Here is a 17,578-nt window from a genome sequence, read left to right as displayed (position 1 = left end):
GATATCCAAGAGGTTGAAAATAGCCTGTCGTAGTTCAAAATGCAACGTAGGCCTACTTTTACCGATATAACTCTACTCTACTCTACTATTACAAGCGTAGCATATCTATATGTCTAGCATGTCTAAACGCTATGGACTGGTGGTAACATGATAGGTGGGCACCAAGGAAGAGTGGGCACCTCAGTGTTAAATTAGCATTTTTTTCCAAAATAAAAAAATATATATATATTTGAAATTTGTTTTTAAATATTGGAACATGTTTTTAAATATCAAACATTTGACAATTAAGGTCTAATATTTATACAATTGCTACAAATCATGACTACAGTAGCCTATATCCAGTCATTTTGGGGCATAAACAAGAAGTTGAAGGATAACATTTGTCTGATAATGATGTAGGGCAGGCTACTGTACTTGTTCACATCATGTATACTTGACATTACTTAATTAACAACATTTTTGACCAAATAGTCAATTTTACATCTAGGTGCCCAGATGTCTCAAGTGCCTGTGCCCATCTATCCTGTATCCACTGATTCGCGATCCGGAGTGGTACATAACAACCTTTATTTTGAAACCTTAGGTGGAAATAGGAAGTAGCTGGTGATATTTAGATAAGGTCCCTCCTTCCCTGGGTAAGATAAACCAATGATTATTGAGCAAACAATGCAAACAATGAAGGGTTGTTTTATGAAATACTGTCAATGATTATTTAATAGTCACAGACCACACAATAGTCACAATGGCAAACGCAGGTGAGGTTTTCATATTTTATGTCCCGTATGGATCGGTTTCATTGTATTGCACCACGTTCTTCTATGCGAAACAATTGCTTACGAAATACTACCATCTCGATACAAACATGTTGTGGTGCCTGTAGCCTGTTAAAATGTTAACCAACAACGCAATATGTTCAACAGTAAAACGAAATGATTTATTACAGTAACATTCTCTCATTACCGTGTGCCTGAAGCCCTGGACAGTTGTGTAGTATGTGTAAAAATAGCCTTGGATCAAGACTATCATAGATGTATTGTATCGAGTCTGACTTTCAGTGGTGTAAAGTAACTGAAGTACATTCAAGTACTGTACTCAGGTATTTTGACTTTGCTGGAGTATTTCCAATTTTCAGTAGTTTACGTACTTCTACGCCACTACATCACAGAGGCAAATATTATACTTTACTTTTACTCCACTACAATTATTTTAAATATTCAGTTACTGCTTTGTAGATTTTGATTATTATTTCAAAACATACATTAGCCACTTCAGCCCTATATACATTTTGGCCATTTGAAAATAGCCGATCTACAAGCTGAGCTTGTATAGATCTGCTATTTTCGAAAGATTTGTGAAATGGAACATTCTGCATACTGAGTACTTTCTACTTTTGGTACTTTAAGTGCATTTTGATGCCAATACCCTTGTACTTTTACTCAAGTAAATTATGTACCGACTTTTACTTGTAACAGCTAGAGTATTTCTACATTGCGGTATTGATACTTGTACTTAAGTAAGAAATGTGAGTACTTTTTACACCACTGCTGACTTTTACTTGATCTATGACTTGGTCTATGATAGTCTTGATCCAAGGCTATTGTAAAACACACTGTAACTGTCCAAATGTACAACTAACATGATGATAGAATCTGCAAGCTCTGGTCCATAGCGTTAGATTAGAAGGAGGGAGAACTCCTTCTAACGCTATGGACCAGAGTTGTCTGCATGTGTTTCTAAAAATGGTCTTCAGTTGGTCTAGGAAGGTTCAGTAGTAATTGGCTTGCAGCATTTTACACAATGAATGACTTGGCACAATATAGCATTGTCTCTCTCGACTTTGCCCCCAGGGTATGCCTGACATCTGGGTTATTTGGTAGTTGGGGAGGTGGGGGAAATGGTCACTACCTTTATCTTTCATCCTCTGTGAAGAACATTGCTAGAGACAGGGAGGAGACATCAGGAGAGCATTACAAATCACATGTCAATGTGTCTAATGTCAACTTGATTTTTCTTTTAGTTTGTATATAAATAAGTGCTGTTAACAGCAGGGTCAATTTAAAATTGTTTATTCATGCTGTCTATGTACATCATAGCACTACAATGCAAGCTGTGTTTAAGCCTCAACTATATTACGGTATGTGGGAAAATAAAACCAGTCCTAATGGCAAGATTGGCCAATCATAATTGGACTGTCTGCATGCCACACTATATCAAAAGGTAATTATGGGCATTGCACACACTTGCAATGTTTGATCTAAATGGGAGTGTGAGTACACACATGGCAAAGCAATCTTCTGGAATGGAATGTTCCCCATGGGAGGTGGTTGCGATGGGAGCATTTTCTTTTTCTTCTGTGTTCAGCACCTTTGACGCAAGGTAGGCTGCTGGTACCCCAATGTACAGGTCTGTTCTTGGCACTAGACATGATACAATATTACACAATATTATACAGGCTTGCAAATTTCTCATGACTATCCCTATCTAAATAGAACATATTTTTCCAAATAGGTTTGTTTACAATGAAACTTCATGACAGAGAGAATCACAGCCTAACCCCCGCCTACAGTAAAACCACAGCCTAAAAAATGTACTTGTGGAATCGCCTTCAAATGTCCTTCTCAAGCTTTTCCAAACCTAAAACGCTTTTATCTTTCTTTTCTTTTCTTCAGATGACATGAATATCCTCATCTCTCACTGTATCATATATCTGCAATACTCTCCCATAGGCCATAGTCACCCCACTCGTGCACATGCACGGAGAACCTTTATTAATTAAAAAATAATATGATAGTAAAACAAAGAAAAACAAAGGAGAGGGTATGAGATCAGGGAGTGAGATTATCAATGGATTATACCGAGATTTGGTGTAATATAGTGTGTGTGTGTGTGTGTGTGTGTGTGTGTGTGTGTGTGTGTGTGTGTGTGTGTGTGTGTGTGTGTGTGTGTGTGTGTGTGTGTGTGTGTGTGTGTGTGTGTGTGTGTGTGTGTGTGTGTGTGTGTGTGTGTGTGTGTGTGTGTGTGTGTGTGTGAGAGAGAGAGAGAGAGATACTGTATGTGGGGGCTTGTGTTGGTGGGGCTCGTTAATGGGAAAGTCTAATGCAATGATGAAGGTTGCCCACAGTGTGAGGGGTTGGAACTCAAGTGTAATTTGTTCCATTGTTGTTGTTTTTCAGGCGGTTTAACCATTGTGTGTATGTTTAATGTGATTTATATTTTATATTTTTTGTTTATCTTTCTAGCAGACAAGGACATTTCCTATGCAGATCTTCAGGCACTCCTGAAGAAGAGCCAGAGTCTTCTTTTGGTTGATGTTCGTTCTAAAGAAGAAGTGGATAAAGGATGCATTCCAGGTTCTATCCACATCCCCGGTGAGCTTCGCTAAGAATTATATAAATTACATGGGGGGATCTACACTCAAATAAATAGATGTGTGAGAATTTTCACATTTTCAGATATCTTCTATTTTCTCTCGTTCTTTGTTGTTGAAAAGTCACAGGTCTCATTCACACACACAGAAAGGGTGGTAAACTTTGGAACACATTTTTTCTTTGATTGTTTTTGTATAACTTTATTTTGTATTTTTATTTTATTGTGATCATGATTCATGTACGGTATATATCTGTAGTGTAGTGTATTTTACATCAGTAGTGTATCTCTAGTGTATTGTGGTTTTATGACATTGAAAGCTGTGTATTTGAATTACATTTTTTAATATGTAAAGCCCAACTAGGAACAAGACTTGAAAATGATCAATAGCTATAAACTCTGCAACACATCTGTTTCATGGTCTTTATTGGTTAAATTGCGTCATACTGAGAATCACCCTTCTTTTGTTTGCTATTCACACAATGTGAGATTTATCTGTCCATAAACACTATCAAACGTCCTCACACACGTAGCTGCACTGTTTACAGCCTAGGGTTCTACCAAAGTTCAGCATTACTTTAAAGAGTAAAATGTAAACAAGCATGCATGACGGGAGCCTCACTTGTTTACTAAACTAAACAAGCACACTCACAAAATGTGTACGTATGCAAACCTGTATTTGTGTGTCCTCCCAGCCCGCATGATTTTTATTTTCGGGAAAGTGAACAGGAATTTTGGACCACCTCCAACCACTGCAGATGTGCTAGTTATTTTCTATTCACATACTCTCAGGCGTTGACACTTATGGGGACACTAAGGTCTCAAAGCCACTTGCCTATTCTTCCACTGAGGAATTTAGACTCTGGTGCAGGGTAGGACACATACTGGTTGACAAGTACAGAGCCCAATATTTCTGACATTTGACAGGCATGAATTCCGTCATGGATTTTTGCGGTAGATGTCTGACTTCCCACACTGGAGAACCGGGTTTGAATTTGAATCCTGGATGATACAAATGCAATCCGTTTGAAGGGGACATAAAACATACAGATTCTCGCTTTAAAACTTAAGCCGCCCGGCATGTTCCGTCCAGAATACTATAAACATTCAAATTTGGTGCGATTTATTACATGAAGGAAGGAAGAAAAGTGGTATAGGACAAATCATGAATACTTGATCAATGGTTATTGTGTTTCCTATCTTACCTAGTTGATACAGTGGAAAGTGCTCTTGCACTGGACCCTGCAGAATTCAAGACAAAATATGGGGTGACCAAGCCACAACTGGATGCACCAGAACTAATCTTCCACTGCCAGATGGGCAAACGAGGTGGGATGGCCACAGACAAGGCACGGGCACAGGGATTCCAGAAGTAAATATATGAATTAATTACTTTACATAATAGTACTAGTAGTTTCACACAAATAATCCTTAAGAGGCTGTGTACAACAAGAACATTATTTTCCTGAGCAAAGCGTATGTTTTTAATTGTTTTAATATGGGACTGCTGCATTACAGGGAACTCCAGCAGCGTAACGAGGTGCTGAAAGTCTGTTTTTTATCTGCTTGCTTAGAGCAGAAATATTTTAAACTCGTTGGAAGTGTTTTTAGGCTTGCGCTTGGCATTTTCAGCTGGGAAGAAACTCTTTGGTGGACAAACACAGCCTAAATGATAACTTCACCACTTTGTTGTGGATATGTACGTGTAATCATTACTACTGATGGTCACAGTAGTCAATTGAAGCAATACAATTTCTGCTTCTGCTCTCAGAGCCTTGCCGACAGTGCCTACATGTACCAGACAGTATACATTGTGGGTATGGTTCTCATCAGCAAATATGTATTTACAATTCATCAAATAACTGCAGAATGAATGCCAAGGAAGTTGAACCTCTAAATAAGGCATGTGAGTTGGTCAGGTTACTTCCTTCGCATTCGTTCCTGTGGACAACAGTCACATAGTACTAGGATTGCAACTATTGATTATTTTCTAAGCGATTTATAATATCGACAACTTTTGCGATTTATAAAAAAAAAAATATATATATATATTTTTTTTTTAAACGATGTCACACACAAAAGTAGTGAAAATAGCCAATCTACTGTACAAGCTCAGAACATGTCACATCACGATGCGTGTGAGATTGTAGATTGTTTTTTACATTTTTTGAAATTCCAACTATCGATTATTACAAATCAATTATTTTTTTATAATCAATTAAATTGATTAGTTTGATTAACTTTTGCACCCCCAACATTGTAGATTTGGAAGTCTGTAGTTCTTCCACCACCCAGTAATGTATTCTCCCTCATCAATGTAGTAAAGTAGGCTGCGACACGTCACTAAGGCATATAGATTGGCAAGGATTTTGGATGTTAGAGACATGACACCCCTGACCCCTATGACTAATAAATGGAAATAAGGTTGAAAATCGGCTAATTGTTCCTTTATTAACCTCACGGCTAATGCATGCGTATCCAACAGGGGATCTGTGACCCCTAGGGGTTCCTCAGAGTCACTGCAGGTGGGCCACCAAATAATGTTTTGATAGGAAAGGGTTTTCTTCTCTGATAAACACATTATCATGATCCAAACATATTAGCAAAGCAAATTTAGAAAACAGTAGTTAAACAATACAGACCCAGTCAAGCAAAAGTGTACATATTTTTAATAGTTACACCCTAACACCCTGGTAAAAAGCCTGTTGACGGAACCTACTGTAGCAAGTTCACACTTTTGAGCGTGACTTGCATGATGTTCTACATTGTAAACAAGACTTTGGCTCTACTTCAACATTCTGAGGTTTGATGGCTTTCACATGGAACATGTATGCATGCATGTTGAAGTTATGCATGTCTATTCAGGAGTTTTTACTTACAGAGCTGGCTGTAAATTTCACTGATGATGTCTGGGTTGTGAGCTGAACAGACATAACAGTGCAAGGTCACAATGTACATGCCATTCATCTTTATGACAAAATGAAAAAAAAGAATGAAGACCCTTGATCTAATCCACACACAAATAACTCCTGTGTACTTTCAGTGCCCAGTAGAGTTGTCCTACTTTAATTCCTCACAGAAGTACATTTGTCTATTGTGTTTTTTAATCTGTACTTTTGAATTATCATACAATCATGATGCTCTTGTTTTGACACTTACCTTTGGTGCCTTTGTCTTTTGTTTCAGTGCTCGTAACTACGCCGGTGGATACAAAGAGTGGTCTGAGAAAGAAGGGAAATGATTTAAGAAGTTGGAGAGCATGATGACTTATGTGACAGCCTCCTGCAATAAACAATGATTTTGGCTTTTCATCTCTTGTGAAAAATGTTGAATGTTTTTATAGTACATCCTCTGTGAAAAAAATTAATAACTGCTAGCGTAATAATAAATAAAGTAATATTTTAACCTATCCTTATTGGGTAATGTCCAACTTTGTGGTTCACTTAAGCAAGAATACTGTAGTACAGGGGTTTTCAACTGATTGTGAATCAGGGACCTCCACCCTGACTAAGAATCAACCTGGGGACCACTGTTGTGTTGTGTGGGGATATGGGCTAAGATTAGTTAAAGGTGGGTTGGGTTGACCCTTGAATTGCTTGAAATATCCTAGTGGTCCAGAGCTCAAAAAAGGTTGACAACCAACCACTGATATTAATTCCTCTTACTTTATCCAACCTTTCGTATTAAACTCATGTTAACTGATACTATACTGATTTGTTTTTTTTATGATTTGTACTTTATTTTCTTTTGTAGACAAACAAACAAAGAATTTACTTTCAACAAATGATGCAAACATTTTTTTAGACAAGACATACAATAGACATCACAAAAACATTCTTAATCCAATAACTACATTACTAACGATTATAACAAGACAATACATACCATACACATCATACAAATTAACAAAAAATGAAAACTTAAAGACAACAACAAAGGAAAAAACAAAAATACAGTGCACAGAAGCCTACCGCCAGCAGTCAACCTCAGTCCTACCCCAGACAAATCTAACCCAAGTCCCTAAATGGTTATTGAAGCTCACATTGAGAGCCGGAGACGTCATCCAAGACCTGAAGCGTGTAAATGATAATATCCCCATTTTAAATCATATTTATCCATCCTGTTGAGAAATCTATAATACTATACTGATTTGTAACATTTATGAGTGAGTAGACACATGCCATTGATTAAATTGACACATTTCCTAATAATGACGACGCTTTCCTTAACCCTCTGAGTTCCCAGTAACTAATTTAATTGCCTTTCAACGCGAGCTTGTAGATCAGCTAATTTCAAAATGTTTTCCTCTTTCTTAGATTATTCGACAATTTGGCCAATGTTTGACCAAGTAGTTGACTACTTTTGACGCTGTAAAGTTTTTTTGTTTTTTTTAGGTATTAAAACTGGGGACCCCCCAAAATCATGTGCCCCCCCCCCCTGGGGGTCCTGAACCACCGATTTAGTGCACTGGTACTCAAGTAGTGGTCCATGGCATGATTACAGGTGGTCCATGTCTATCTCTTCTTGGATATAGAGGTGGACATGGACATTTGTTATTTTCTGGCTCCAACCCTGCCCTGGGCCTGTACATATTTTTCAGGTATGCCAGTGTGGAAATATCACTCGTCATTCAACACGTAAAATACATTTTGCTTTTACTGCCTGACAACTGATCCAGAACTTCACAAGGGACTGTTTCATACATATCTCTTTAGAAACCTTGAAGCACTTTTTCTTATCTCTTATTGACTTTAATTTTTGTAACCGTTTTTCATGAAAATATACTGTACTATAATGTCCTTGCATTTTTGGTCAATTAATTACTGGTTGATATGAGTATTTGTTCATTTGATATGGTGTCCTAGTGTCTGTGGTGTCTTGTAGTTTGTTATATGTGTATATTTGTCTTGAAAATTCAATAAAAACATTTTAATAATAATAGAAACCTTGAAGCACATCAGTGAAATGGTCATCACGTGTAGCTGTCAATCCAGACCGTGCTTTTATGTGATGATTTGTTTATTACTTGGGGTTAATTAGGGCCTATAACCCCACATTGATTGAAATTAGCCTAACCAATCATTAGGCTAAAAGGAAAAGATGCTAATTGGATGTGGTGAGTGAAATGTATGTTTCCATTTACAATTCTCTCTGAAAGGCAGTGGTGTAAAGTAACTAAGTACATTTACTCAAGTACTGTACTTAAATACAATTTTGAGGTATGTTTTACTTTCTTCAGTATTTTACAATTTTCAATACTTTTACTTCTACTCCACTTCCACTACATCTCGGAGGCAAATATTGTACTTTTACTCCTACAATTATTTGACAGCTTTAGTTACTGGTAGATTTAGATTATTATTTCAAAACATACATTAACTTCTTCAGCCATATATTTATATTTTGGCTATTTGAAAATAGCAGATCTACAAGCTCACAATCACAATGTATTGTGAGCTTGTAGATTGGCTATTTTCAAAAGATTTTTTATACATTTCGAACTCGTGAAATGGGACATTCTAATCTGCACAATGAGTAGCCTACTTTTACTTTTGCTACTTTAAAATTATTATTTTTTACTTTTTTGATGCCAATACTTTTGTACTTTTACTCAAGTACATTTTGAATACAGGACTTCTACTTGTAGTATATCTACATTGCAGTATTGATACTTTTACTAAGTATTATTTGCTAAGTAAAACATGTGAGTACTTCTTCCATCACTGCTGAAAGGAACAGCAAGCGACACCGTCGTACTACGGATTGTACGGAAATACATTTGGCTTGGGGGGGGATACGTTTCTGGCGCGAAGCAGGAACCAGCTGCAGCTGAGTGAACTCATCAACAAAACGACCTTAGCTGTGGACCCTGTCCCTGAAGATGATAAGAGAAATACATAAGGCAAGTTTTACGACATCCTTTGTACACTAGCTAGCAATTAGCCTACAAAAAATACCAAATGTTTGAAAGAGAACATTTATTAGCTATAGAGTTAAACATAGGCTATAAATAACCTGTCCAATTCAATTAGTTGCGGACAGGAAACAGCTAATTTACAGGCTAGCCTGTCAGTTCATGAGGAAAGCAATCAAATAGCTATATGAAGTTGCTTTGTAGCATTTAATTTCAATGTTGCAGTCCAGTATTATCAGAATCATCTTTGTTGTCAATTAAGTGTTTTTCTTCTTTTTTACCATTATAGGTTGTGCAATGGCTGATGCTGTTAAGAAAGCAGAGAGATGTGCCAGGTCATAGTTACTCAGCAGCAGGAGGGTTGTTGTTACTGTTGGGGTCTAGAGCTGACAACCACACCTGTACTGGTAATAGTCTGAAATAAAATGTCCAACTAGACAGCACAGGACCTGCTTGTTCCACAGTTTGAATCAAAAATATTGATCTGCTTTAAGTTGTAGTAGATTAACTGCCAACACAAATGCTGTGCTATGTTTGGCCATAGGCTATTGGTCAGATTGCATTTATTTCACTACAAGAAAAACAAGACACAACCTGATCATCATCTGTGTATACAGTTGCAGCTGCAGGTCCATGGTGTGCAGATATAAAATTGGATGAAGACCAACTAGGTACACGCACGCACGCACGCACGCACGCACGCACGCACGCACTTGCACACACACACACACACACACACACACACACACACACACACACACACACACACACACACACACACACACAGACACACACACACACACACAGACACACACACACACAGACACACACACACACACACACACACACACACACACACACACGCTCTCTCTCTCTCTAATACATATTATACTGTACATATTTAGGTCCACTCACTCTGCTTGCCCTCTGCCTGTGTTGGTCCAAACAGAATTGTATCAGAGGCTGTTTCCTTCTGCTGTCCTGTGCTCTGCCTCTGAGCCTGACATTGAGGAACTGCGTGGCTTCACTGAGATGTATGGTCCCCCCCACTACCTGCTCTCCCTTCAGGTGACCACTTGGAAGTATTTATGTCTGGTGAACAATTAAGAGAATCTCCCTTTTAATACTGATTTGACGTGTTTTCACATTTTATATATTTGTATAAGAGAATGGGAACCATTTCACTTGTAAATTAAATTGAACTAAATTTGACTTTTCCCCTCTCTGTATCCCTAGGCCAAAGTGGGTACACCGTTCAGTCCAGGGTGGCATTTGCGTGCATACGATTTCTTACATGGGCTTAGTCTGGTAAACGCAGGGGTGAGGAAGGACTCATTTTAGTTGGTCATCCATCATTAGTCAAAATATTATACCCAAGAGATTGTCATCTGAACGTTGCCTCCTCTCATCTTTTCACAGGTGAATATCCACCTCAAACTGAACTCAGATGAGGAGAAATGTGAACGAATATTTAGGTATGCCTTTCTTGTCCCCAATTAGGATTTGCAACAAGAAGCAAAACACAATAAAGGTTCACACCAGTCTAAAAATATAGAAACATACTTACTGTACTGTAGGATTAAATAAATGGAAAATGGGTGGCATAGATGTAGAATGCTCAACCCACCACCGCAGATGCAGAGACCTGTGGTATGGTTCTTTAACAATAGAAGATCAAAGTAGCTACACACTTGTAGCTTAAGCGCCAAAGTCTGATTTTATTAGCAGACGAGAGAGATTAGCCAACGTTTTGGCAGGCACACTGCCTTCCTCAGGGTCTTCCTCACTTTCAGCAGTAATATCCTTTGTTAAATATTTTGCCATGTTATTGTTTTCCATGTGTGCTTGCAGTGGAAAAATACAGAGCAAAGTTATTTTGAATGACCAGTCAGCAATGATCTTGGATGTCACCTGCAGTGCACAGTGAGTAGCCGTGTGTGTGTGTGTGTGTGTGTGTGTGTGTGTGTGTGTGTGTGTGTGTGTTTTGTCCCTTTTTATTTATTCAAGAATGTGAAATACCAAAACAGGATGTTTAGGCATTCCTGCTTTATTAGACAACACAGTGGAGGGAGACAGGGGCGAATGACGTGACACAGGTCTTGAGTCAAAATCGAACCTACAATGTCATCAGTATGCACAATAAGAGGTTGAGCCATCAGGGTGCCCCTTGAACTGATTCCTGCCTGGTTGTTTGCAGGCCTCCAGCGTGCATAGGAGAAAGAGTCTGGTGTCATGGAGGGCACCCTGACCTTGGAGCGAGGTTGCCAATCACTATCCCCCCTGACGCCATGGACAGAGGCCTGTATGGAGAGCTCAGCCTCCAGCCACTCACCATAATCAGCCCCTGTGTGCTGCCATACCCCAACCTGGCAACTCGACTCACACAAATACAAATATCCTTTATGTTTTATATTACTATATGAGATGGACATAAATCATTTTGTGTGTATAGGCTATATATTGATAGGCATACGCGCACAGACATAAGCGCATATAGATATTCTCTTCCTTGATTGTATGTGTGGCCAGGTATTGGTGTATAGCCCCAGTAACTTGCCAATCCTGGGTCCCTCAGCTTTCCTCAGTGACCTGCCTGCTAGTCTTGACTGTCAGGACCTGGGATTGAGTGGCCTCCACTGCTCCACCTCTACAGGTAAACCTCCACCTTCACATGCATACAGATGGTTTTGATTGTTGAAAGCTCTCTGAGAGCTGCAGTGTATTGTGTTTGCCTCGTCAAGTCAGGTGGCCGACACAATATAATCAGATAAGTTGTGATTATTTGAAATTAGTTTTGTATAATAGGAAGGAAGGTTGTTATAGTTTTGTAATACAGGGTTTTGTTTAAATTTCAAATTTTCAGTGTTTTTGATAGTTTTTCTTTTTTTTATTGATTAAAAAAAAAGATTTTGTTTGATATTTATTTGTTTCATTATTATTATTATTATTATTATTATTTATTAGTATTATTAGTATTATTAGTATTATTATTATATGGGGGTATTTGTTAGGGGCAAAATGTAAGAAGTCCGCTTACGAAGTCAATTGACACAGTCATGTACTGTAGACATCCAAGTCTCAATAAACATTATGTACCAATGCCTCATCATGCTTGCTGTGTTGACAACTTTGACCAACTTGTCAAAGACTAAGACAAAAGACTTTTGTAGTTTTGTGTTTATGTTTGGTATACAGCTACACAACACACATTGTGAAATGCTTACGCAAAAGAAAATGCTGGTAATTACAACATTTCAAAGACTTTCATTAACAAAGTATTTACCAACATGCCTTTAAGTTTACTTACTCTCGAAACCAGATGCCATCATACTGGACACTAATTTTCTTCTTTCTGCTTCTCATCTGATTCTCTACTTTGAAAAAGTTAGATGTTATGTGTCCTATGTAGACCTTGTGCACAGCAGTGGCACTGTATACAGTGTGGAGCATGATAACAGCGAAGAGTTGGAGCCAGAATGGAGCACTGCCGCTATAGAGCAGAGTCTCACGCTATATCTCTTCCTGCAACACAGTGACCCTTTCACCATTCAGCTCTCTGATGTTATGGGTGAGAGACACAGCTGGAACTCATAGCCTCTGTGTACTCAGTGGCCCATGATTTCATACTTTGGGCTGTATAAGGAACCATATAGGCCAGGGGTGGCAAACTGGTGTTTCGGGGGCCAATTCCGGCCCGCGACGTCATCAAATCTGGCCCTTGAGGTGATTTGAAAAAACGGCATTTAATACTACCTCTAATGGAAAAAAAAACGAGAGAGAAAAAAAAAAGGCAGAAAAAACGCCAGCGCCCGCCAGTTCCTTACTGAGGCTGCCTGGGGGTTGAATACTGGACAAACTTGTTATGTGAGAACAATGGCCAAGCTGTGAAGCCACAGCCAAGGTCATTAACATACAGAGGACCATCACCATTCAACTCTACCTGTACTGGAGAGAGCGCTTGTTCAACAGCATCACAAATCCGGTAAAACACCGTTGTTTGGTGAAGTATTTACCAGTTGCGTCTCTCATTTGGAGGAGTAGAGAGTGGCTCCATTCCTCCCCACACCCCGCCCCTCACCTCCCCCCACTTTGTAACCAGTGTTGCTGTTCTAATCTTGAAAACTAGAATCCATTTGTCAGAGGGTGTGACATTAGTAGGATAACCAGCGACAGTTAAGAGCCTGCGCAGGGCAAAATAATTAACACCAGCTGTGAACGCTTGACTGTGTGTGTGTGTGTGTGTGTGTGTGTGTGTGTGTGTGTGTGTGTGTGTGTGTGTGTGTGTGTGTGTGTGTGTGTGTGTGTGTATGTGTGTGTGTGTCAGTTTTAGTCCGTTTTTTGGTGCGCAACATAGCCCTCGTTTAAGTCAATTGCTTTCACCTGCTGTTGCTGTGCGGAGAGTGCGCAACAGGGCATATCTCCGCCAAGCCAGGGTGACCAACAGGCCCATGAAATTCATATGCAGGCATAGTAGCCAATTAGAATGAAATCTGCAAAAACTGACTCATATACTGATACAGAACCTATTGGCTATATATTATCGTTGGAAATCTTGTATGTTCCTTTTCTTATTATTATTTAAAACAATTTAAAATCGTGCAAATAGCCAAAATTACAACACCAAAGGCCAAGTGGCCTTGCCCCTAAAATGACGAAATTCCAGGCCTGAACTGCAGACATTATATTGCCTTTTGTTAGGCTATTCAATGTTAGTTTTAATTTCTTGAAATCATATTTATTTAATTTGCAACTGTATGGCATGCTAAGGTTTTGAGACATATTGTATTATATTACTACACAATAGTAAATAAATAATTCTAAAAATATGCTTTAAATAACTGATCTATGGATTATAGTTATGATAAGTGTTGCCATAATCATGTAGCTCTACAACAGAGGCATAGCCATGACAGCAATGGTACAAAATAATATTTAAGAAAATGTATATTATATATTTTTTAAATAATCATTTTCAGCCATTCGGCCAAGTGTTTCCTATATTCGGTATTCGGTTTCGGCCAAGAATTTGATATACTGTATAGCAGTGACTCAGGTGTAGTGAAATAGAAGTAAAAGTACTGGAAATACTCTAGTAAAGTAAAAATACCTCAAATCTTTACTTAGGTACAGTACTTGAGTAAATGTAATTAGTTACTTTACACCACTGTTGTTCTATGAATCTAATTATTTAACCACCCACTTCAAATTGAATTATTCTACTTAAAATGGTTTATTATTATTATTATTATTATTATTATTACAAATTGCATTGTTTGTTTTTAATGTCAATAATTAAAGTAGCTATTCTTCTTAATACATTTTAAAAAAGTGATATGCATAGTTAGTAGCAGTGTCTGAGTGCGTGTGAGCGCGCATGTGCGCCCGCAACTGGTTCCGGCCCCCATCAAGTCACCATTTGACCAATCCGGCCCTCACCCCAAAATGAGTTTGCCACCCCTGATATAGGCTATATGTTTGTGTATGGGTTTCCAAGAACAAATTATAAGCCATTATATATATATAGTGTATATAGTGGTTGGTTGGTTTTCACACATTATTAAACTAAAAGTAAAAGATTTGACAGAGCTGTAAGGATTATGAACTTCTGATAAAAAAGTAGAGCCCTCAACTATTTAAAACTGTAACATATTCTTGTCAATACCCTGGAAGTGCATAGCATCATAGACATAACATTTTTTTAATGTAGCAATGATCTCAGCAGAACACAGAATGTGCGGCCTGTCAGTAGAACTCATCTTATCCAGGAATGATGGTAACATTTGTGACCCTCCTGCAGCCACAGAGGAGCTGTTAGAGCGACACCTGGAGGACATTCTGAGTCACAACAAACAGGCAGTAACAACAGCACTGCAGACACAGCTAAAGAATACACTTCAAATCCAGAGACGGAGACACAAGGTAGGCCACATGAGAGACACATTAAAGACAAAAATGTAATGTGTTCAATATTGCGTATATAATGTGCTTTAGACGTATTTGTGTTTTACTATATTATGTGTTAGGCCCAAGAGAAGCTTTGCTCAGCTCTTGAGGTGATTGTGAGTTCTGCCATCTCTATTGTGAGCAGCAGCAGTAATGTGGACTTCAGGAGTGCCTGTCTGGACAGCATGATGGTATGTATGGACACAGCAGCATAATGCATACCGATATTCTATGCTTAAAGATTTAGAGGGAATCCTAGATATTAAGTGTGAAATTATGTTATACCTTTTACATTTGCCTCACAATTATGACAACCATTTTAGCCGTGCGACCATTAGATGCGTTATGAGCTTGTAGATCTGCTATTTTCACTATTTGTGAAAGATTTGGACTATTTTTGACAATAATGACATGCCCAGAATAGGGCAGCTATTTTAAAAGTAGCTAATGGAGAGTCATAATCAGATAATCTATTGCCCTTCAGGCTTTCATTCTGAGTTTTTGTTATGAATAGAAGCAGAAACTTTTGAACAGTGAAAACAAAATGCAGAATTAAGAAGTTTTACTCGTATATTTTTTGGGGAATAGGTCATTGAAACGATATCAAGTCAGGAATATCACCACACATAACCGGTAGTTAACCAACACACTGATAAATGAAATCATTTTGGGATAAGTGTGCTGAAGAGTGAACAGGTGTGACATATCTGCTCCCAGGTTCATGACACTCGTGAGTTATCAACATCACTGCATGAAACACTGAGGAAAGTGATGTCATGTAAAACACTTGTTCCCGGGAGAAAGTGCTACTTTGCACAGGTGAGTGGAACAGCCTATTGCTGATCTGGGGTAACAGTCATCCAGTATCAGCTCCCCAACTCTGGACACATATGAGCTTTATGTTTATCCATAGTATTTTAACCCATCTGTGTCATTTTAGATTTTTGCATTGGCTATTCAAAAATAGCAGATATACAACCTCACAGCACGTCACTTCGTGCCGCACTGTGAGCTTGCACATCTGCTCTTTTTTTACATTTTGGAATTGAAAATCTTGAAAGTGTTGAATAATTTTTAATTATAGTTTGAGAACTACTGATTTAGAAGGTATTTGTAGAATCGGCCTCGGGTCTTAATGGGTTTATCATGTATTACTTCAACAGATGGACACACCTCCTGATAACAGCAATCCAACCAGGAGAGAAATCTAAGAATCCCTGTATTTCCATATCAGTTATTTTGAATGTATTGTGTTTTACAGTGAATGCAATGGAGCCAATTCCTTTTTGAAGATAAATATTTTGATGCATTAGAGTGAATTCCATTATTATTAGTTAATTGCCTGTTTAACAGACATAAATTCAACAGCAATGTAAGATAAGTTGAATATACATATTTGTAACTGAACTTTGTGGGCTATAGTTTTTTTTAACACTTAAGTATCAGGGTTCACACGGTTATGGCATATCAGAGAAGTTGAGAGAACTTAATTTAGGTAATACGTTTGTTTATTTTGTATTTTATTTTGTCCTTGGGAAAAGTGAATACAAAGGTGAGAACACAGTTTAGAACAGTGTTTAAAAAATTGACACACACATAATGACTAAGCTCTGACTTGGCTTTTGTGTAATGTGGAAACCAGTTTGTCCAGATTCAGATAAATATGTAAGCACATTATATGCTCAAGGCCAGTTTGGTGAGTTGGTGTACATACGTAATAGACCTAATATACAATATACAATATAGCAATATTGTAGTGATGACTGTGCACCGCAGTGTACACAGTCAAGATGTCATATGAACAGGAATAAGAATAGCTAAATGTACACTAGCATTGACCAGCCCAGTTCCATGTCGAACCTGAGGATCTCTCTCTCCACTGCAGCCCTGCTGATGTGAATGGAGACATGACTGGCGTATGCTCCCTGCAGCAAACTGTGTAGTCCATCATCTCCTTTGTTTTGCTGCCGCCAGAATGAGATTGTTATCCTCCTGACACCACAATTGTTAGGGCTCTCACTTCCTCTGTTATATGTAGGCCATCTCTCATCATTGTCATTGTAATCAGGGTTATGACAGGGGTGTCTTCAGCTAACTATTATAGTAATCTTGAGTTTACCAGGAGGATTGCCTCGTTTTATATATATATATATATATATATATATATATATATATATATATATATATATATATATATATATATATATATATATATATATATCACACACACACACACACACACACACACACACACACACACACACACACACACACACACACACACACACTGTATGTAGGTCAGGAAGTGTATTCTTTCTGGTACAGACTCCTGAGCAGTAGGTGGTGATAATGCAC

General features: G+C 38.2%; 2 protein-coding genes across 3 annotated transcripts; both read left to right on the top strand.

Annotated features, from left to right (window-relative positions):
* Positions 1-43: 43 nt before the first annotated feature.
* Positions 44-6,777, top strand: tstd1 (thiosulfate sulfurtransferase like domain containing 1). 2 transcript variants are annotated; one of them, XM_084041571.1, is made up of 4 exons: positions 44-755; positions 3,243-3,368; positions 4,576-4,738; positions 6,553-6,777. In XM_084041571.1, the coding sequence occupies exons 1-4, from the start codon at positions 743-745 to the stop codon at positions 6,605-6,607; spliced, it is 357 nt and encodes a 118-aa protein (XP_083897697.1). In that variant the 5' UTR covers positions 44-742; the 3' UTR covers positions 6,608-6,777. The 2 variants fall into 2 exon arrangements, with proteins under 2 accessions (XP_083897697.1, XP_083897696.1); XM_084041570.1 differs by having other exon boundaries at positions 3,240-3,368.
* Positions 6,778-8,466: 1,689 nt separating this feature from the next.
* On the top strand, positions 8,467-16,501 carry top6bl (TOP6B like initiator of meiotic double strand breaks; the record flags this gene model as incomplete). Its single annotated transcript, XM_084041711.1, has 11 exons — positions 8,467-8,482; positions 10,230-10,348; positions 10,700-10,755; positions 11,132-11,203; positions 11,478-11,626; positions 11,769-11,933; positions 12,690-12,848; positions 15,078-15,199; positions 15,304-15,414; positions 15,941-16,042; positions 16,387-16,501. The coding sequence occupies 11 exons, from the start codon at positions 8,467-8,469 to the stop codon at positions 16,432-16,434; spliced, it is 1,119 nt and encodes a 372-aa protein (XP_083897837.1). The 3' UTR covers positions 16,435-16,501.
* Between the last annotated feature and the right edge of the window lie 1,077 nt (positions 16,502-17,578).

Source organism: Gymnoscopelus microlampas, assembly GCF_963454915.1.
Source record: "Gymnoscopelus microlampas genome assembly, chromosome: 18".
Taxonomy (NCBI): Eukaryota; Metazoa; Chordata; class Actinopteri; order Myctophiformes; family Myctophidae; genus Gymnoscopelus; species Gymnoscopelus microlampas.
This window is presented reverse-complemented; position numbering and strand designations above follow the sequence as displayed.